At 33.7% G+C, this 21,295-nt stretch overlaps 5 protein-coding genes across 5 annotated transcripts; 2 read left to right on the forward strand and 3 right to left on the reverse strand.

Annotated features, from left to right (window-relative positions):
* Positions 1-1,419: 1,419 nt before the first annotated feature.
* LOC119607754 (protein rigor mortis) lies at positions 1,420-15,614 on the reverse strand. The gene is made up of 9 exons (XM_037961856.1): positions 13,843-15,614; positions 13,440-13,776; positions 13,207-13,375; positions 12,985-13,141; positions 2,606-3,447; positions 2,376-2,538; positions 2,167-2,317; positions 1,844-2,101; positions 1,420-1,770 (listed from the first exon to the last, which is right to left on the reverse strand). Exons 1-9 carry the CDS (start codon positions 15,398-15,400, stop codon positions 1,659-1,661), a joined length of 3,747 nt encoding a protein of 1,248 aa, XP_037817784.1. The 5' UTR covers positions 15,401-15,614; the 3' UTR covers positions 1,420-1,658.
* LOC119607755 (cilia- and flagella-associated protein 206) lies at positions 6,360-12,991 on the forward strand. The gene is made up of 5 exons (XM_037961857.1): positions 6,360-7,105; positions 7,164-7,344; positions 7,398-7,747; positions 12,160-12,408; positions 12,470-12,991. The coding sequence occupies exons 1-5, from the start codon at positions 6,425-6,427 to the stop codon at positions 12,977-12,979; spliced, it is 1,971 nt and encodes a 656-aa protein (XP_037817785.1). The 5' UTR covers positions 6,360-6,424; the 3' UTR covers positions 12,980-12,991.
* Positions 15,615-16,831: 1,217 nt separating the features above from the next.
* On the forward strand, positions 16,832-17,688 carry LOC119607764 (mitochondrial inner membrane protease subunit 2). Its single transcript, XM_037961867.1, has 2 exons — positions 16,832-17,172; positions 17,230-17,688. Exons 1-2 carry the CDS (start codon positions 17,079-17,081, stop codon positions 17,643-17,645), a joined length of 510 nt encoding a protein of 169 aa, XP_037817795.1. The 5' UTR covers positions 16,832-17,078; the 3' UTR covers positions 17,646-17,688.
* Positions 17,689-17,993: 305 nt separating this feature from the next.
* LOC119607763 (yrdC domain-containing protein, mitochondrial) lies at positions 17,994-19,553 on the reverse strand. The gene is made up of 2 exons (XM_037961866.1): positions 19,292-19,553; positions 17,994-19,230 (listed from the first exon to the last, which is right to left on the reverse strand). Exon 2 carries the CDS (start codon positions 18,984-18,986, stop codon positions 18,219-18,221), a length of 768 nt encoding a protein of 255 aa, XP_037817794.1. The 5' UTR covers positions 18,987-19,230; positions 19,292-19,553; the 3' UTR covers positions 17,994-18,218.
* Positions 18,944-19,542, reverse strand: LOC119607765 (DNA-directed RNA polymerase III subunit RPC10). The gene is made up of 2 exons (XM_037961868.1): positions 19,292-19,542; positions 18,944-19,230 (listed from the first exon to the last, which is right to left on the reverse strand). The coding sequence occupies exons 1-2, from the start codon at positions 19,430-19,432 to the stop codon at positions 19,045-19,047; spliced, it is 327 nt and encodes a 108-aa protein (XP_037817796.1). The 5' UTR covers positions 19,433-19,542; the 3' UTR covers positions 18,944-19,044.
* Positions 19,554-21,295: the final 1,742 nt, after the last annotated feature.

Raw genomic sequence — 21,295 nt, forward strand, 5'->3', positions numbered from 1 at the left:
AGGCGACTGTCTCCGCTCCCGCTTACAAAGAGGACACTAAAGTGACGACTGTCTTCATTCTCGATTACAAAGGGTACATTCGTGACGAATGACCCAAAACATACGAATTACGATCATCCAGGTGGTTAACTATTAGTGGAAATTACTGTCTTTTTCGTATGCATTGACTCTTTGTCGAACTGCTGGGTAAGTATTCACCTATATAGTGGACAATTTCGTTTAACGCGGTTTCCACCGATCGTCCCTTTACATTAGCATGCTTCTTATATTTGTGATCTTTGTCTGGTATACTGCTTTCAACAATACTATCCACTATCCTTTCCAATGCTTTAAGTAGCAAGGACGTAAAGCTTTCGAACGCTCCCTTCCAAGTCTTTCAGTAGAAAGTACGTAAGTCTTATCGGTCGATAGGACTTAGGTGTCGCTTAGGTATAAATATTACTCTTGCATCCTGCCTTTTAATTTTTAACAGGTCGTGAAAATCTTTGACAGATGTACGGAAACCAGTCCCCCCTCCATCTGCAATAATGCCGAGGCAATACCATCCGTTCCTTCAGCTTTATAGGGTGCAAAGCTCTTGATCAAGAGCTTTATAAGTAAGTAACATAAACGCTATTTGTGAATCTTAAGACTGGTTCTTTATGATTCTAACTTCTTTAATGTTTGTTAGGAAATAGTTATGTCGAACTCGTAACATACTCCATCTTTATAAGTTCTATAAATAACGTATCTTTGTTTGTTATTTATAGAACATAATGGAATGAAGATCTTCGTTATGGTACCGGTTTAAAAATCTATAAAATTTCAATACAAAATTTGGCTCGATGTTTTTTTTTTTTTTTTCTTGTATTTAACAAAAACTATTCAGACTCTTTTTTTAAGTGTTATAATACCTAAGTTTATGCAACAAACAATTGATCTGCTTAACAACTATGTATTATTAAAATTTTTTGTTTTGTTAAAGAATTACTTTATTTTAACATTTACATAAATTCGTAGTTGCTACATATTAATTTGTTTGTTAAATAGGCGATTGGTAGTTAAGTAAATACTATAATCTGTCTTTTTATTAAACAAATTATTATGCAATATTTTTGGGAAATATTTTTAATAATATGTGTTGAAAATTATGACCCAGTTTCATATTAAATAAGAACTCTTCAAGCCAACGATGACAAATATTTGATAAACAAATGAAATAAATAAAACCAAATTTTTGAACAAACATATTTTAAATCGAAGACATTTCAATTGAACTACGAAGCTGTTGTCTTGAGGTCTACCCTATAAACGTATTCAAAACATCTTTATATTACCTTTATAAATCCTGGGATAGGGATTTCTTTTAGATAGGGAATCTAAAAAGGGAAATTACGGTCATTTATGCGTTATCAATAAAAGAAAACGTAAACAAATTTGAAAAATTAAATTAAATTTTATTTCTTTCAGTATAATAAATTCATTTTTTAAAAAACGCTAGAAATTAGAAAAAAGATCAACGAAAAAAAGAAAACAAAAAATACAATATTCTTATTGATTAAATGGAAAATTGTTAACAATTCAATTCAACTTGTTTTTTTTGTGGAATACTGATTATAATTTTTTCAATTTCACTATAACGACTTTTATTGTTATGTTAAATAAAAATGCATTTATATCTAAATGTCCGATGATTTCAAGAGGCGTATAACACGCTCAATTTCAGGAGCGGTATTACGTATTTTAGCCAAACATTCATAGGCACGATTATTTTGTTTCGTTAGCAAGCACCTGTGGTTGGAAAAGAAAAACAATTGGAAAGAATGAAATATTGTGGGCATATGTTAATGGAAAGTTAACTTACAATAAGGCGGCACCAGTTAGATTACCATTAGCATATAAATGTGTTATCCATTGTTCACTAATGGTATTGTTAAGAGGATCTTCGGGTTGTAGATATATGCGTGCTATAAGTAAGGCCTCTTTGTAGAATTTCTTTTCCATTAACATTTCTATGGCATCTTGCTGTTGATGTATGGCCAGCATATAAACAGCCGCTTGTAAAGCATAACCCTGTTCGATAAGTTGTTCAGCATAGGCTTGACAACATTTTTGCCAAAAACTGTAGAGATATAAAACAAAATAGTTAAGAGAAATTTATCATTATACCGTGAAATGTTAAGCCACCTATAGGAAATACTTGGCGCCAAGGAAACATGCCATTCGCATAGCTGTTTTGCCTGTACACATTTCAGTATTTCTTCTTTGAGATTGCCGCACAATTGTGACATAAACAAACTAGAGATTCCTTTAGTTTCACTACTTTGATGATTTTTTACTACAATACAAGAATAAAGATGAGGGAAGATGCAAATATCTAAAATTTTCTTACTCACATTCATCTGCCAGCACTTCTTTTGCTTCTGCTTTAGTTCCAAACAGTTTGGCACTTAGTGATTTATTTGCACAAGATTTGGGGGAACTTAATATGGAAAACATTAAGTCCAAGGCATCTTTATTAATTTCTTTTGTAGTAAGATACAATAAAGTTAAGGGATTCTAAGGAAAAAAGCAAAATAATGGATATATTTAATCCTAAATCAAACTTGCATGGCCTAAAACTAACCTTCATATAAATAGATGCACCACCAACAGAACCTTCGGCCTTTTGTAAATGCAGCTTTTCTAACATAACTGATACCTCTTCACTGTTCGCCACACCATTCTCTACTTTAACATCTGCTACAACTTTACTTTCCACCAACTCCGCAGCTACATTACTGTCCGGTGTTTTGGCAAGTTTACGATTAAGTTTTTTATCCACTGACTGTGATTTAGCATCGTTGCGTGTTAAAGCTTTTGTAGCCCATTGTACAGTATCCAATGTACGAGGATTAGAGCGTTTAGATTTTCCTGTATTACCATCCAATCGCTCAACACGCATATCTATAAATTCCAATGCAGCACTTTTGCCAGAACATAAAATAACCTCCTCATCGGTAGGCAAGAAAAGTCCACATGTCATGGGACAATGATAGATTTTAACAAAATGTTCGGGATTTTTGTCATTCGATAGATCCCATATGCGTACGGCGCCATCAAAACCACATGTTAGAAAATAGTTCTCATTACGATTACTCCACTTGGCACAACCATTGGCCGCTTTTGTGGCATTAATTTCAATTTTACGTGTAATTTGTAAGTCTCCGGTTTCACGATTAAATTCCAAAATGTGTATATTATTGGCATTGGCTACAACTGCCAATTTATTTGTTGCTATGGGACTCCAAGATAAGTCGCTAATATAGCGTGGTGCCAAATCTAAAGTCGTTTTAAGTTCATACTGAAAATAGGTGCTACCCGTACGTGCATACAACTTTAGTTGGCCGTTTTGTGTGCCAACAAAAAGATAATTATTGCGTAGGGAAACACACGCTACGCTTTCAATATCGGGAATAACATAGGGATCTGGAATAAAATGTTCAAATAATTTATGGAGAGATATTCAAAACCAACAAAAGGATAAAACTTAGCGACATCCAGTGACCAATTAATGCATACAAACTAAACAACCAACATAGGACAAAATCTGATCCTTCCCACTCTTGGCTATAAGGAACACTTAAGAAAATAATGGATTTTAAGCGACAGAACAACTTAAACTATTACAATGCCAGCAACATATTCGACTACTTCGTTCCCAAGACAATTGGATCTTGTCTCCGGAACGACCCGATTTCCAATCGGCCAAAGATTGTCAATTCAGCAGTAGCTGTATCAAACGAAAGTTTTTTCCTCAGGGAATCTGTTAAAACAACAACTGCTTAGTTCGGTGTGGCTGGTTTGACAATCCTTGTTTGTTGAACTCTGAGTCGTTGCCAACATCCAACAAATCATCAACATGGATTCCGTCTAAAGTACAGCATAATCCTTTCGCCGATTCCGGCGCGAAAAAACGTTTGTCAAGGAACTCATTGCCAAGACACTTGAGGCACTACTCCTCCTGGAATTTTAACAACATCTACATCCAACAGGTCATCAACATGGATTCCGCCTAGAGCTCAGCACAGTTCTTTCGCCGATCCTGTTTAATTTCTATATGTCTAAACTCCCAATACCACCGGACGTCATCCTAATAATATTTTACGTTGATGACTGTTCAATATTGGCCACGGGCGATAGTATTGGTGACCTCTACGGTTTAAGAAACAGCTACTTATGTGATCTTTCCAACTTCTTCCATTCTTTCCAACTTTCTTCACTACTTGGACAAAAAAAGTGGGGCTAGAACTGAATATCGAAAAAATTCCGACGGTAAATCTCCCCAAAATACTTGGTGTTACATACTATAGCTTCCTTATGTCCTCCGGGCACACCACTGCAATCTGCAACAAAATGCGAAATAGGAACAAGGTATTTAAGTCTCTTGGGGAATGGATAAAGAAACCTTGTTAACTACCTACCAAACGATTGGCCGGTCAGTGGTAAACTACGCAGCGTCAGTATGGACTCCGAGAGCTGTCAAAACGTAGCAATTAGAACCGTAAGGGGCTACACTCAAATGACGTCAGAAGAACGCCCACATGACGAGACGAAGGAATATATCGCCATGCTATCAAAGCAGTTCCTACTGCGATGTCATCAGAGGAGCCAACCGAACAACCATGTCGAAAACTAGCTCATTCTCAATTTTGCTAAGGTCATTATAAATTTTATATCCATGCAAGAAAACATTCCATACCACATTCCATAAAGTCTTCTGCAGAAGTTGTCGTGACAAAGAGAAGAAAGAAGGAATATGTTTCCGCACAGCATTTGGGGAGTCCTTAGGATTCTTTGAAAAACTGACATAAGGCTAAACTGATTTAATGACAAGTCTGACACGACACTCTGTCGAATTGATTTGGGTTCAAGAGAATTCAAGGATATGAAATTTGCAATAAATGCGCAATTAAAGGATCCTAATCCCGGATTAGGCATCGAACACAATTGACAAATGAACGACAAAAGATCAGAACATAAGCTATTATACTGCAGTTCACTAAGACCACTTGAAGAAAATCCTTGCTGTTCATTGTTTTCCTGTCCTGGAACAGTAATATGAATTACAAAGTATGGCCAAGACTTGAAGTAAAGGCAACTAGAAAATTTATTGGCCCGGATAGATATAATCAGAGGATTCAGAGAGAGGTTTTAAGGAGGCGTTGTTCTTTTAGGGCTTTTATTAGCAAATGGGACATTGCAATACCAGACTTCTACAGGCTACGTATGTTGAGGAGCTAGAGACGATTGAGCACATAATTTACCATTGTCTCAGACTACAGGATCCAACACGAAGGTTGCTAGGTAATAGAAGAACTAGGAAACTTTGTTGGGAGTAATCTATGTAATTTATTAGGATTTGTGAGGGGAAGTAGCAGTTCTTTCGGATGGAAGCTACAGTGAGTATTCTGAACTTCTGACACATGTCATCTCTAATCTGAATCTTTACGATTTCTTGTTGTATCTTATTAAGTTTCTACAAACATTCTTATTGAAGAGAATCACAAAGAATCATAACGGTCTCGGAGTGGAGTTTAGGGTACATAACCTTTCCTAACCTAACCTGTATGCTCATTGTATGATGGAGATATGACAAGTCGGTGCAACATCTTTTAGATGTTTTTCGCAATCTACAAGAGCCTAGACTGAGATCTCTTGATACAAGCCGTTTTCATAATATGAACTACTATCAAGGATGTGTCGCACATGAGTTTAATTAAATTTGTTTAAAGTATCGTTCCCAGGTTCTCTTTGGTATCATAAATTTTGGGGATAACAAAAAAATCGCTATATCGCGGGATACGTTTCGGAAAAGATAAAGCAGATAATATATCTGTAATTACTGGACATTGTCATTGACATGAATGTCAGGAAACTAAGTCTCACATTTTAGAAGCTGTCATATGAAAAGGTCTCTCAATCTACTATTGTTCATTACTAATAACAGGAAACTGTTGTTGTAACAGTTCGACTGTGGCCGATAGTTCTTTCCTGGGAAAAAAACTTTCGGTTGATACAGCTGTCGCTGGGTTGACAATCTTTGGCCGAGTATGACTCGGGTCGTTCCGGAGCGAAGATCCAATTGTCGTGGGAACGACAGGAAACTGTAGTTTGTCCTTCTTTCCTTGCTGCCATAGAAGAACTATCTGGGCTTAATATAAGGTAAATAACGGTATCAAACATACAGTGGAACCTAATATAACAATAACAAGCTGGTTCTACCTGTATAGTTGTTTCATGGTGTGTAATTATCATTTCAAATAATTTTCCATGGTAACCCATACCTGTGTTACCCATGCAGCTCAATTTATTTAATCAATAAATTTCTCCAAACAAAAATAAAAACACATTTTTTAGAACAACTTATTTTAAAAACTAAATTTTACACCAAAATCTTATCATTATGAATCCTTTTATAATTATCAGCGATTTTGAATCGAACGCCTTGGAGGAATATTCTAAAAAAGAACATTTAAATATTAACCAAAGATTTTGTCAATTTTTAAAGCAACTTATAATGGAAGACTCTCAAAGGAAAAATGGTAAAAATAATCCCGGGTCATACAATCCACAAGATTATTTAACAATATTTATAAAGCAGCAACAATCTGAGACAAATAATGAATCGGGAATTTTGATAACAATTGATAAACTAGTTACTTTTTTCATAGAGGAATGTGCTCAGAATTTTCTTCCTATAAATCCTTGTTTTGCTAACTATTATCTACATTTACTAATACGAGATACACAAGATGGTTTGGAATTAAATGATATATGCCATCCATTAAGTGTTTGTAAAATAGAGAATTTTCTAGAAAAAGCTTTGACAAAATATAAAAATCCATTGGAGGCTACTGTTTGCAATATGAAAATATCTTACTTTAGTAGAAATAGCCGAGAATTATCTTTGGATTTTGTTAAAGAAAAATATGAATTGGAATTTGATGAGAAATTAAAACAACTGATAAAAAGTATATTGCAATATCCCGAAAGTAGTAGTGACAAGCAATTGGAAGAAATGTTTATAAAAATGCAAGTGTTTATAATAACAAATTATCAACTAGGTTGTCCTAAAAATCATGTAGTAAGTATGAAACTGAGATGTGAATATAACCTGTTTTAATATTTTAAAACTTTAACAGATTTTAAAACAATGTCGCCAAAGTTTAAACAGTGTTTTGGGCAAGGGAGATATACAAAAATATGTGTTGAGAAAAAAATATCATCGTTTGGAATATCTACAGAAATTGGGAGCCACTGTAGCTGGTATTTTAATATTCAATAATCAAGGACCCCAAGGTGACAAGGAAAATATGCGCAACAGTAAGTTTTAAATTTATAAATTTCTTACTTTAATGAGACATTTTCCTTCCAAGTATTTGCTGATTTAAAAATGGCTCAATGTAATACAAAAGATTCTTTGGCAGAGAGTATGGAACGTGCTCTCTTTTTTAAACAAAGTGGCAGTAATGTAATGCAAGAACTTATTGCAGTCAATGTTCATTTAAAAGTGATCTTCTGTTTAAGACCTTTAATTCAAATACGTGAAATCAACAAATTTGTTGTTTTGTTTGAGGTGTATAGAAAAAATTTGGAAAAGGCAAAGAAGTCGTTTGAGAAAACTCTTTATCTAATAGAGGTGGCGGAAAAGAAATTCAATTGTGTTGTGGAAAAAATCAATGAAATATTAAAATTTCGTTCTGCCATTGAATCGGAGTTAATATTTGTAAGTATGATGAATATTTGATTTCATTAGTTATAAGATTTTTTTAAAAAAGAATCTCTAGATTAGGATTCTTGAAAAATTTTCGAAATTTTGAACTTCAACTTTTTTTACTTTTTTCGAAAATTGGAATTTATGTTCTATATGAATTTTTGAGATGTTAAATAATCTCTAAAATATGAGACCAGTTTCTTATATTTTCCATTTTGAGATAGGTTGGGGATGGTATTGCCTCTCATAAAAGACAGAGGCGTCAAAAGCACCAGAATGATGATCGAAGTGATCATCGCAAGATCAGTAAGGGATGGATTTAACAGGGGTCCAAAGTTGATGCCTTTGTAAGGGAAAATCCTTCAAAAACTGTATAATTCGCCAACCTCGCTAATGAAGGCCGATGCATACCCAGGTGCAGTTCAAAAGTATCCACGTAAGGAGAAGATTTGGAGACCCAGGTTAGGAGACGATCAGTCCTCTTCATCAAACGAGAAGAAATCGATAAGCCCGGATGGGAAACTCGAAGTTATTGTCGCAATGATGCCGATAAGAGGATCAGTAGTGGACGAAATCAGCGTCTTTCGTAGGTTGATTCCTTTAGTGATTCAGACTGGGTTAAGGGCCTCAAAGTTGTCAATTGTGGAAAAAAGATTGCATTCTGGCCAAACAGCGCGCTAGTCTCCTTACGACTGTACTGGTATGTAAGGAGAATCCGACAAGGATTTTCTATTCGTTCTGTCCAGTCATAGATGAGGTAGGTATTGTTATGTTCGGTCTTAGTAATTATCATGTTCTAGTACCCGAAACATGGCAATACAAAGGAAGCTGCTTGTGGTTCAGATATATCTGCACTGTCTGTTTAGCATGCATATATAGGCTACAATGCTCTCTGTCTGGTGCATCCATATCATGGTTCCAGCTTTCGTCAATGTATCAGCATTTTCAAGATTATTTATGTCCTCGTACCCCTTTTCACCACTAAGGGTGTCCAATGAATGTATTACCTTCTAATTTAGAAACGCTCGGCATTCTTGGACCAGATTTAACATGGAGTACATACCGATTAGTGATATAATATCAGCTTGACAAGTCAATTCGGCGAAACACCTCTGATATAATTTCCAACTAGGGATGATTGGCTTGTATCCGACAGACTGTTTGTTGGGTATGCAGTTTTCTCTGACGGGTGCAAGATCTGTATCCATCTTGCACCCATCAGGCACGGGTGCCGCTGATATCAATATAAAACTGTCTTTCAGACTCCCTGACGAATGTAGTGTCTTTCAAGCAGAGATTTTAACGATCTGGAAAGCGACGGAAATGATACGGAATCATATCGATCCGGGGTAAGTTGTGACTAATTATGTTGATAGTCAAGCTGCTCCCAGAACATTGGATTGTCACACGGCACATTCGCGTCTTGTTGTAGAGTATAGATGTGGCCTTAGTGACATTATGGGATTGTTTGCCAATTGATTGTGTTGGGTGCCGGGGCACTGTCACTATTATAGGCTGATATTCGAAAGAATCAGTAACATCATAAAACAGTCCTGGAATAGTAGATTGGATTGCAAAGTATCAAAGGTCCTATGGTATAGGAGCTACCTAAAAACTTATAGGACTGGACAGACGCACTCTAAGGATACGCATAGGGGTGGTAATGGGGCATTGCTCAGAAAGTTCCCAGACGAATGTATAATATTCCAAGGGGATATCCTAGCGAACTGAAATGCGACGGAGTCGATATGGGCTGATATTGCTCTGGGGTCTATGATGCCAGTCATGTATATAGTCTGCTGCACTCACAGCATTAATATATACTATGATGCACTCTTGTCTAGTCGTAAAATGTAGAACTTATCAGACAGTTTATTAGGCTGTTTGGTCACCAGGACTGTTTTGGTCACCAGGACACTGCAATGTACAGGGTAATTAGTAGGGTGATCGACTCGATTTTTCAACCGGTTTTTTCTGCTTTACCAGTGTCGGTTTTTTCTTAATGTTGATTTTTCGAATATCGAATAACCCGGTTTTTTCACTTTTTAAAACCCGGTTTCGAATACTTTTATTTGCTTTGTATTCAAAGATTATTTAAATGAAATTTTTACGTAAATAATAATACAGCCCGCCTAAATTTTAAAAATATTCGAGTCGAGGAGCTAGCGTATATTTTTCTAAAGCTCCTTTGGTTAAACTTTTTTGATTTTCCTAATTAATTAAAAAAAATTTATTTGTAAAATTGATAATTGATAAAATTTTATCAATCTTAAGATTATATTCCAATTACAATAATTAATTTACGGCTGAAATTTGTTGGAAGTGTTGGAATGCCTATGCAAATTTCCTAAACAGGGCTTTTAAAATAAGCTAGGATTACATAGTACCTTATGTTTAATAGAAGTGTCCCACTTTTTTCCTAATTTTTTTATATTAAAGAAATAATGTAAATCAGACTACTAGATCTAAAGTTATAATCTTTTAAACTGTTAAAAATCATTTCGGACCATGTTTTATTAATCAAATTTAAACACAAACATTAACAGTCTTATTCATAATAAAAATTTAGCATGTAGTTAGCAAGTCGGTTATTCATAATAAAGTTAGTAAACGGTTGCCAAATAGTTGTTAAACTCTTGCTAACGAGTTTCTAAACTCATTCTAACTCATTGAAAACAGCTGTTTTGTGTCAAAAAAATAAATTAAAAATTAAAATTTTTGTTTATTAATGAAAATGGACACAATTGATAATTTGGACACCTTAAAATTTGTACAAAAACGTTATCGGGCTACAAAAGTTTATAAAAAAAGAAATGATCCATTTGTAGTGTATAGCAACGATGAATTTCGTATAAAATATCGATTTTCTAAAGAAAATGCAAAAAAGTGATAAAATTAGTTGAAAGTGAACTAAAAAACAATGGCAAAGGGAGAGGTGGGTCTATTCCACCTCATATACAAGTTTTGGCAGCAATAAGATGTTGGGGCCGCAATTCGGTTCAAGATGATTGTTCAGTATGGCATCGCAAAATTTCAGAGTTGTAATATAACTACTTAGTTGACATTTTAAAATTTATTATGAATAAACTTCATGCTAACAATCTTCTAAGCCTTATCAATATTCTAGCAAGCAGCTCGTTGTTTGTGATGTATAAACTGCTGCCAACTTTTTATTATGAATAAGGCTGTAAGTTTTTCAAATTAAAATATATTTTTTTATTTATAATGAAAAACCGGTTAACCGGTTTTTTCTGAATTTGAAAAATATCAACCGGTTTTTTTTTAATGTCAACTATTCGAACTATTCGAAAACCGGTTTTTGGAAAATGTCGAATAATCGATCACCCTAGTAATTAGTAAGAGGACAGACTTAGAAGCACAGGGTATACAGAGGCGTCACGAGCAAAAAACTATTTCCCTCTCTTTCGCACAAAACGAATTCAATAATTTTTTTTAGCTGTATTTTATATACCTCTTCTCACCAAACAATTTCAAAATCAAACAAAAGCTGATTTTAGAATTTTTTAAATGTCAAAAGTGACACCTCTGTATACTTTGTGCTTAGAAGACAGGGTTCGAACGAACCAGATCTACTTAGAAGGGTAAAAACACCAATTCGTCACTATTAGAGGATGATTTATATTCCATGATACTATCAACGACTTCGTTAATAGTAAAACGGTTTGCACAGTTCAATTATTGATGCAAAGGCAACCAAGACACTCATTGAACTCAACAGATCGAATCTTAGGACTCCGACAAGAATAATAAAAATTCAAATTCGATCTTAAGATTTTTAAAGTATAATAATAATAAATTTTTGTAACGTTTTTAATCATTTTCAAAAATTCGAACTTATGTTCGAAAATTTTAAAAGTTGTTAAAAAAACCGGGAAAGCATGAGAATTCATAAAAATTTTTGACATTCTTTGAATTTGAAGTCAATTTCTTAAATTTTCCTAATTCGAACGTAAATACTTTTTAAAGAATTTTTAAATTTTTTATGAAATTTTAAACTTTCTTTGTTTTTTTCGCTAAATTGAAATAAGGTTCCGATTTTTTTTTAAACGAACTTATTTTCAAAGTTTTTAGCTATTTTCGAAAATTCGAACTTATGTTCGAAAATTTCTAATGTTATTAAAATCACCTGTAAATCATGAAAATTCAAAAAAGTTAAATATTAATAAAGATATTCGTAACAATTTATTAAAAATTTTTCATACAAAATTGTTCTATAAACCTTTGATAAAGTGTTATGAATAAGGCATAGAAAATATTTTTAAAGAACTTATGTTGGAAAGTTCACTTAAATTAATAGTAGTAAATTGATTGAATATAGATCCCTTTCTTGTTCGAATTTTTGTAATTTCTATAACATTTTCTTTTTGCTAAAAATCTCTTTTTATTTGTTTACTTTTTAACAGCCGCATTTTGTATATCTTTCGGAAATATGGCAATCATTGGTATTATATTTAAATCATTTAGTTGAGATAAATAAAATTAAAGATCACTTTGATAATCTACTAAATGAAAACCTGGAAAATAACTTCCAACAACTATTAGAGGAGTTAAGTGATAAAAGCAAACACCTAAAACAGCCTTTAAAATATACATTTGAAGAACTAATGAAGTCTAATATTAAACGTGAAAGTAAACTCAACATGTTAAACATAGTAAGAACTATTAAATTATAAACGCACAATAAACATTTTTACAAAATTCTATATTTTCTAGAAACCATTTGTTAAAGATTATTGTGGTCTAACCCTGGCTTTAACTGGTGGACTTTTGGTGCCCTCCCAATTGGAAAAGAAACTTTGCGAAAATGTTGATTTGCTTTTCGGGTTTGCTAACATGGAATATGCTAAATTTGCCGAACGTTATTTTAAGGATTTTATAAAAAAATTTCGTAATACAATCCTAACAAGTACAGATTTGATATTACTTTTCGAACTTGATGAGGAAGTAATGCAACAAGATTTTGATTTAATACAACAAACAAAAACAAAAACCAATAGCTTAGAAACTCAAACTGAAAATATATTATTAGATGAGCATTTAACCAGCAGACAAGTAAACAGAAGCTGGAATGTTTGGGATTTTCATCGTCAAACCATAAATTTAGCTAATATTAGAAAAAAGCAAACACATAATACACAAACGAAATTATGTTATGGCCTAAGAAATGCTCAAAATCAAACGGATAGAAAAACCTCTAATAGTACACATAATTCAAGAATATAACTTACCTCTTTTATTGGGATCATCCTCATAAACTGCTATACGATCATTGCAGACCACATATAAGAACTTATCTTGCCAACTAATGGAATAAATGGGTTTGCCGCAAATAGAATTATAAGTAATGGGTTGTTTATTAGAACCCTCTATATTGAGGATGCCAATCTGAAATAAATAAGAAAAGAAAAATTTAGAATTAAACTTAATATTTTAGCATTAAAAATACTTACTCTTCCTTCCATTGTACCATAGGCTAATTTTTTACAATCTGGACTCCATACCAAAGACATAACATTCGATTCAATGCGCTGTACAAAATTATCAATATGCACAGAGGTAGGGGTCATTTTGGAAATGTCTATTATGCCAATACGACGATCCGAAAAACCCAAAGCAATTCTAATTTTAAAAGAAAATATTACAAATAAAAAATATTCTTTAATATATCAACAGTTAAACTTACTTATTCATATCGTCGGGACATTCCTGCATGGCACCTATGTTTGTTGAAACACAACTATAGTTTAATATAATTTTATTCAATTTTATATCCTCCATAGAGACTTCGCGATAGGATGATATACTCCAAATTAAATGTTGTTTGGGAGAACAGGCAAATGAGATCACAGAACGTTGAGACCAACGTCGTTTTGTTTCCTTAAACTTGTACGGCCTAAAGCCACATTGTTGAGAGAGCTGGATATTGGTCAGTGGTTGCATACACCACATTTGCAACTCACCGGCTTTATTGTTGATTATTACTGAGGTAGGTGATATCCAAGAGATTTCAATATGAGTATCTAATAATAAACAAAAAAGAATAATAATAATTTCTTCAAAATAATTATTTTATTTAGAAAATTTACTTTTGCCTCCATGGGAAGAACGAACTTTATGCGAATCACAAGTGGCCCCAGTAGTAGCATTCCAAACGCAAAATCCTCCATCAGCGCTGCTAGAGGCCAATAAAATATCATAGACCTCATTATCCTTCTTCTGTATTTCTTCTCGCAACTCCTTTTTATCGGTTGAGCATTTAGTTTCACTTATAATTTGTATGTCATCCTCCATGGAATGGGCTTCCATGTTGTCGCTAGTTTTAAGTTGTTCGTTATCCTGCGATTGACTGCTATGCACCTCAGCTTGACAAATTATATTCTGCTGTTTATTACGATGCATACCGTCGACATCTACACTCTCTTCTGAGGAAGGAGTACGACATGCTAAACGCACCAAACTACCATCAGACGATTCTTTATCGGATAATTGGTCTTTGCCTTTATCATCAGCTTCGTCGTCGCCATCACTGCCACACGAGGATAAATCATCTCGGCTACTGGCTGCCAGTTTACACTCTTCCAAACTGATTGTTTGCTCGGGTGATGTATGCGCCGGTTCATCTCTTAAGGCATTAATTTCTTCTTTAAGACTTTGACAAGCTTCGGCAAAATCAAATTTTGCAGTTGTAGAAGATTCTGTGGGTTTTTCTATACCCACAAAATCTGAAACAAAATCATTTTTCAATCTCATTTCCTGGCTGGGAGCACCAAACTCATTGTCCAAATAATCATAGTCATAAATATCGAAAATGTCGTCTGCGTCTATAGTACGATCTGATCTAGTCAATTTTCCCGCTTTAGATTGTTGCTTTTGTGCGGCTTTAGGTTTTGGCGCCTCCACCGGCTTTTCAACTGTAATATCGGCTGTTATATCTACACGATTCCAGGCCAAAGATGTTATGAAAGTGTCATGACCTCTAAGAGTATATAAGGTGGCCATTTTCTGAAGATCGCACAGTAAGACCAGACCTCGCTTGGTACCAATAGCAAAATGATTTTCATTATAGGGAGAGCATTTCATTGAAGTCATTTGATGATTTCTTGACGATATAAACATGGGTCGACGATAAAATGAATTTGAAGCCACACAATATACTACAATATCTTGATTATCTACCGAAAGCACATTTCTGTTGCACATATAACTAATTAGCACTTCACCGGCATGCTGAGGTGAAGGGCCATTGCCCTCCATATAACGCATATAAGCCAAATGGGCTTTATGACCCTGTATAGCACAACCTTTATTGAAATCCCATATTTGTACAGAATTATCTTGTAGTAAAGCGGCAAACAGTTTTGCTGGCTCCTTCTCTTTACCGCCAGCAGCTGTATTTTTATCTAACTCTTCACTGGAACCAATATCGCCACAATCACTGTCCTTTTGACCCCAGTGCGGATCAACATCTAAGCTCAGTATGCCTTGGCGTGTGTGGAAGCATTGTATTTTAGGTGTCTCACTGTCGGTCTCTATAGAACTAATAAAATTAATGCTGCGAGATCCTGCATACAGGAAACCACCATCCGGTGTACAAACACAACCATTGTTAAGATTCCATTGTGGAACCAAAGGTATTTTAACCATAATTAGGTTGAAGTTTCTTTTTTATGAAATAATGGGTTTATATTAATTTAAAATCGCTTTTAGAGAGAATAATTAAAAAAAGTCCTTGTCCAAATTCCTTTTACAATTTATCCTTCACGCGTTCTATTGTTTTAAATACCGTTTCAGAGCCCTGCGCCGACAAATATTAACGGCGGCTTCGACTGACACTAAATATGTCGGCGGCTCTAAGCCGGCTAAATTTTCAACTACGTTTAGTTTTTAAACTTTCAACGATTTTAAATAAAAACGGAATCCGAGAGATCAGAAAGTGGGATTTTGGAAGCAAATATATTGTTTATAACAACAAAACAGAGCAAGCTCAAAAGTTGTGTGAGAAATTATGCAGGGATGAATAAAAAATTATAAAAGAAATTTTAAATTTGATTAATTCTTAAAAATTAGAAACAAATCCTTTCACCAAGTTGTATGATGATCGGCATATATTTTCCCAGGTATTTATTTTTACCGCATAGTGTAATCTATATAATAAAATTTTAAATAATCTAAATAACATTTTAATTTTTTTTTTTTTTTTAACTTTAATTTGTAATACGCCATTAAAAGCTCCTCTCAAAGACCTTTCACATGATATCAATGTTAATTATCATACCTTTACGTGAAATATAAAAAAATAGGAAATACTTTAAAAAAGTTCCTTTTTATTATTTGATCCAGATCACCAAACATTGGTCTAAGGACACAAATTTTGGGAAACGGTATCTTATAATGAACCACGAGATGAGAACTACGAGCTGTTAAAAGTTAATTTATTTTCAATAGCTGTCGGCGGTAACATGGCAGCCAGCAGATCCATTACATTATTTTTCAAACACAAGCACATCCCGCTGCATTGTAAAATAATTTCAATTGTGTGTCATTGCCAGTCAAGTGCTTGCCTTCTCGCTGCTGTTAGAGCAACGGTTCCAAAATGGGGGTCCGGAACCCACAGTAGTTCGTAGCAAAATCCTATGGGGTCCGCCCCCCCCCCCCGCAATCGCAACAAATTCTAAAAACGATGTGTTTGAGTTTCGGAATAGCAATAGCTTCAATTATTGACCAAGATCTCCATAATTTAAAGTCATATTTTTTTAATTCTACCATAATTTTATCATAACGCCAAACTTTTGTAATAATAATAGGGGGCTGTACTAGTTATCAATATAAATTTGAAGGGGAAAAAATGGGCGGTATAGAATCAGTGGGTTGGCATCCCTTATATTAATCAAATACTAGAATTTGTATATCTGAAAAACTATAATAGCTATAATCTTAAAATTTTGCAGGGTCAGCTTTGATTTCTTAATTTTAAAAATTAAATTTTAAACAGTTTAAAGGTTAAATCGTTATTTACAAAGAAATTTCACAAACTGCCAAAAACAATCTTCACAGCTGTTTATGACATTTAAATTTGACTTTAACTTTGGGACAAAACAAAAATGTTTTTTGTATATTCTTAGATAATTTTGTTTTCAAGGAAAATTATAAAACATTAGTGAAATTTTTAACAAAATTAAACAAAATAAATTAAAAATATATATTTTGTGTTCGGCAAATCCCTTGTGCCTGTAATTGTTAATAACAACGGAACGAGTGATTGGTGCTGTGGTCAGAAGAAAAAAAGAAAAAGAGTACAAACGGTCAATTTATAGCAGGGACAATGTTTTATCGTAGATTTTTTAAATCAGTGTTATTTGGCATACCCATAGGAGTAACATTTCTAGACTGTGTGGGTTATGTAGCTCGGGTGGATGGTAAGTTAAACAGTATACCTCAAAGTATTAACTCCATTGACTTGGCATTATTTACAGGTATCTCCATGCAACCGGCTTTAAATCCAGATGCTACACAAACCGATTATGTGTTCCTATCACGTTGGGCGGTGCGCAGCAATAATGTACAACGTGGTGATATTGTCTCTTTAATATCACCCAAAGATCCTTCACAGAAAATTATTAAGCGGGTGGTGGGCCTTCAAGGCGATGTCGTATCGACTTTGGGTTATAAACAGGAAATTGTGAGAATACCCGAAGGACACTGTTGGGTGGAGGGAGATCATACAGGGCACTCTTTAGACTCTAACACATTTGGACCGGTAGCTTTAGGTCTTATGACAGCAAGAGCTGCTTTTATAGTTTGGCCTCCAGAAAGGTGGCGTGCTTTACCCACAGAATTGCCTGGAAAAAGGAGACCCATACATACGGCCAAATCTACTAACTATCATTAAGAAAATTTGCCTAATATAGGAGACTAAAGGAGTCGGATACTGATGAGCCACTATGTGTTGTGTTTTATTTTATTTAATGTTCACTTTATTTAAAAAAGTGTCTTATTCTGTAAATAGTTTGATTGGACATCGTATACTAAAAAAAATATATTTTTCAAACACTTATTTAGTTTTGGCTTTAAAAAATTGGTAGTTTATCATTAGAAAATTAGTTTATAAAAAATATAGTTCAAATATAAATTTAAACGGAAAAAAATTTAAAGTGTTTGTTGCTAAATAGATTATCGGTTATCAAAAGAATATTCCGGAAATATTAGGTCACAGTTGAAGATTCCATTATGGTAGAAATATGAGAAAAGGAAACTTTAGAAGGTTTATTTTTTACGCTCATACAAAGCTTAGGCCAATAGTTTGCATTATAAAGATTTTAATTTATAAGACAGATTCTTTTTGGATATCAGATCCCTTAGATTTTTTCTTTTTATTTCCACTTACATCAACTTTTTTTAAATATAGCACAACTTCAATTAAAAAAAATTATAATAATTTTACTCGTATGCTAAAACTTAACAACTAAACCCTCGTAGTCTCAAATGATTTAAGGCCATGAGCGTGTAATACATCTAATGTTTGTTTTAAAGCTACACCTTCCCGCACAATTTTAAACAAACCCGGCGTAGCTAAATCCACAACAGTGGAGGCTGAACGTCTCTCTTCTGTTAAACCAACTTGACCAGCATCGAATATACCGCCCAGTAGTGGCCATAAAATATCAAATTCTTTAATATTTAAACTGCTGCGTTCCGAAGAACGATTGGCACTGGTCAGAGCCAAAGGTTGTTCATCAAAGCTAGCACATAGTTGTTGTATAAACTCGAAATCAGGAATGCGTATACCAATTTTACTTGTTGTTGGATTTAGAAATGGATTACTTAAGTGTTTTGAACGTTCTATCACTATGGTAATAGCTCCAGGCAATAACTGCTCCAGTAAAGAATCATTTAAATGTTCTGCTTGGCCATATTTGCGTAAATCTGCTAAATCTTTAACACAAATAGCCACCGGTTTATGAAAGTCTCGTCCCTTAATATTGTACAAATTTTGTATAGCTTTCTCGTTGTTGGCGTCGCATGCTAGACCATATACCGTATCTGTGGGTAAAGCTATAACGTTTCCGGATCTTAAACAATTTACAGCGATTGTTATACTCCGGGGATCTTCCACTTTATAGATGGCAGCAATTTGCCGCAGCTCCTCGGTAAACGACTGCATTGTGGTGTATGGTTTAAAACTTGGGTGAATTTTTAAAAATTGTTTTATAATTTTTGGCAACTTGGACATCAAGGTAATAGTTTTTGTTAATTAAACGTTTACTTGATAATGATATTGTAAGTTAAACTTAATCGCGCCAGTTGTGACCGCACAATTGATTAGCACATTTATAGAAAGTGGTCATAGGTTCATCAGCAGAACGTGTTTGCATTTGCATAAAGTATGCCTTCTTATGAGAACAAGAAGGACACTCGGCGTCAGTAGAATCTACATTCTCCCAGGCAGCTGCACCGCCCATAACATGATCAACTTCCTAGAATTTATAAAAAGTTATTATTAACTAAATTCTTATTATAGCATATCATTTTCATTACCTTCAAACGTGGAAAAGTTTTTGTTGATGATTTCCTATTTACGTTAAATATATAGGGACAAGTGTTGCAGGAAAAACGATGTCCAGTGGTACCTTGTTCTACCATTAATATATTACTGCATTGAGGGCAGAACAACAACATATTTCGAGTCTAATACATTGGGTTTTTTGCAAAGAAATAGATGATTAAATACGCTTAAACTGAATTACACAAATTGTGCACGATTTTTGTCAGTCTGACCGCAGAGCCCTGCGCCGACAAATATTAACGGCGGCGGTGACTGACACTAAATATGTCGGCGGCGGCTTAAAATCGACTCTAAGCCGGCTAAGTTTGCAACTACGTTTAGTTTTTAATTTTTCAACGATTTTAAATAAAAACGGAATCCGAGAGATCAGAAAGTAGGATTTTGGAAGCAAATATATTGTTTATAACAACAAAACATAGCAAACTCAAAAGTTGTATGAGAAATTATGCAGGGATGAATAAAAAATTCTTAAAAATTAAAAACAAATCCTTTCTCCAAGTTTTACTAGGATCTGCCGATATTTAACCCTATCTTCCATATAAAACATCTTGCAGAAAATCAGTTTCTAAAAAATTTTGCATTAAGAAAATTATCAATAATAATAATATAAATAAGAAACCTACTTAACAATTTTGATGATTCTAACTACAATAGTTTTCCAGATATACAATTTGTTACATATGGGAGATTTCACGTTTAATTTAATCTATGAAAAATTTGAATAATCTAATAGTTTCCAGATATACAAAATTTTGTATTTAATTCATATGGGAAGTGCCAAGCCCCCCATTGAAAGTTCGCCCGTTATTCTCTAAATGTTCTTCAGTAAAATTTGAAGATTATAGCTCTAATAGTTTCTCAGATATACGAATTTTTCTATTTAATTCATATGGGAGCTCCAAGCCCCCCAGATGAAAGTCCGCCCTTTTTTCTCCAAAATGTTCAGATGAATATTAAAGTTGTTCGTGCAAAATTTGAAGAATTTAGTTATATTAGTTTCCCAGATAAACGAATTTTTGTATTTAATTCATATGGGAGGTTCCGCTCCCCTCATTGGTAGTCCCCCAATTTATTACCCAAAATGTTTACATGGATGTTAAAGTTCTTCCAGAACAACATCATTTAAAGGGATCACAAAGAGATTGAAAAATATTCCAAAAGTTTCACTTTGAAAACATTATTAGAATGTATGAAAACTCGCAACTTTAAAGGCAGACTATTCCTATTTTAGCGGTAATTTATGATTAAAATAAGCAAGAAGTAAGAGTTATATTCGGCAAATCATATGTCGTAAAAAAACAAATTTCGGAAGTGGTCCGATCATTAGATTAATAAGAACGTCACCGTGATTTTCAGATTAGGGACTTAAATGTGGATTTGGATCAATAATATATATAATTTAAAGTATTTTTTTTAATTCTACTATAATTCTATCATAATGATAACTTTTGGAATGATGTATTAGCTATAAACTGATTTTCTGTAAGAGGGTTATATTGGCGGACCGATCCTCATAACTTTATTTTTCGGTTCCTAAAAATGTTTTTTTCGTCGACATTTGAAATCCATTTATGTGCGTTTAAGTCATTTTCTCAAGAAGATTTCATATACATACATATTTGCATTACATATTTTCGTTCCAACAAAAATTGTTTTATTATGGTATTATTAAGTACGTAAAAAACGTTAAAATCAATTATTGAAGGGGGCAGGGTCAATTATGGCCTATAGAAATTTCGATTGATATCGAGCCATTTTTGCAAAATGGACGTAAGCGAGATACATTTTCGTTCAATTAGGATACTGCGTGTTTAATTTTATGTTTATATATTCAATATTTTAGAAAATTCAAAAAGTACCAGTTAAAGAACGAAAAATTACCAGAAATACTCCAGTTTAAATTTTCATTCACTCAAGTTCCTGATTGCTTAGTTTTATGTTTTTAGGTTCATTATAATAGAAAATTCAAATAGAAC

The sequence above is a fragment of the Lucilia sericata genome, unplaced genomic scaffold (genome assembly GCF_015586225.1).
Source record: "Lucilia sericata isolate MDLA Ls3-8-SP2 unplaced genomic scaffold, ASM1558622v1 Contig000745F_arrow, whole genome shotgun sequence".
Taxonomy (NCBI): domain Eukaryota; kingdom Metazoa; phylum Arthropoda; class Insecta; order Diptera; family Calliphoridae; genus Lucilia; species Lucilia sericata.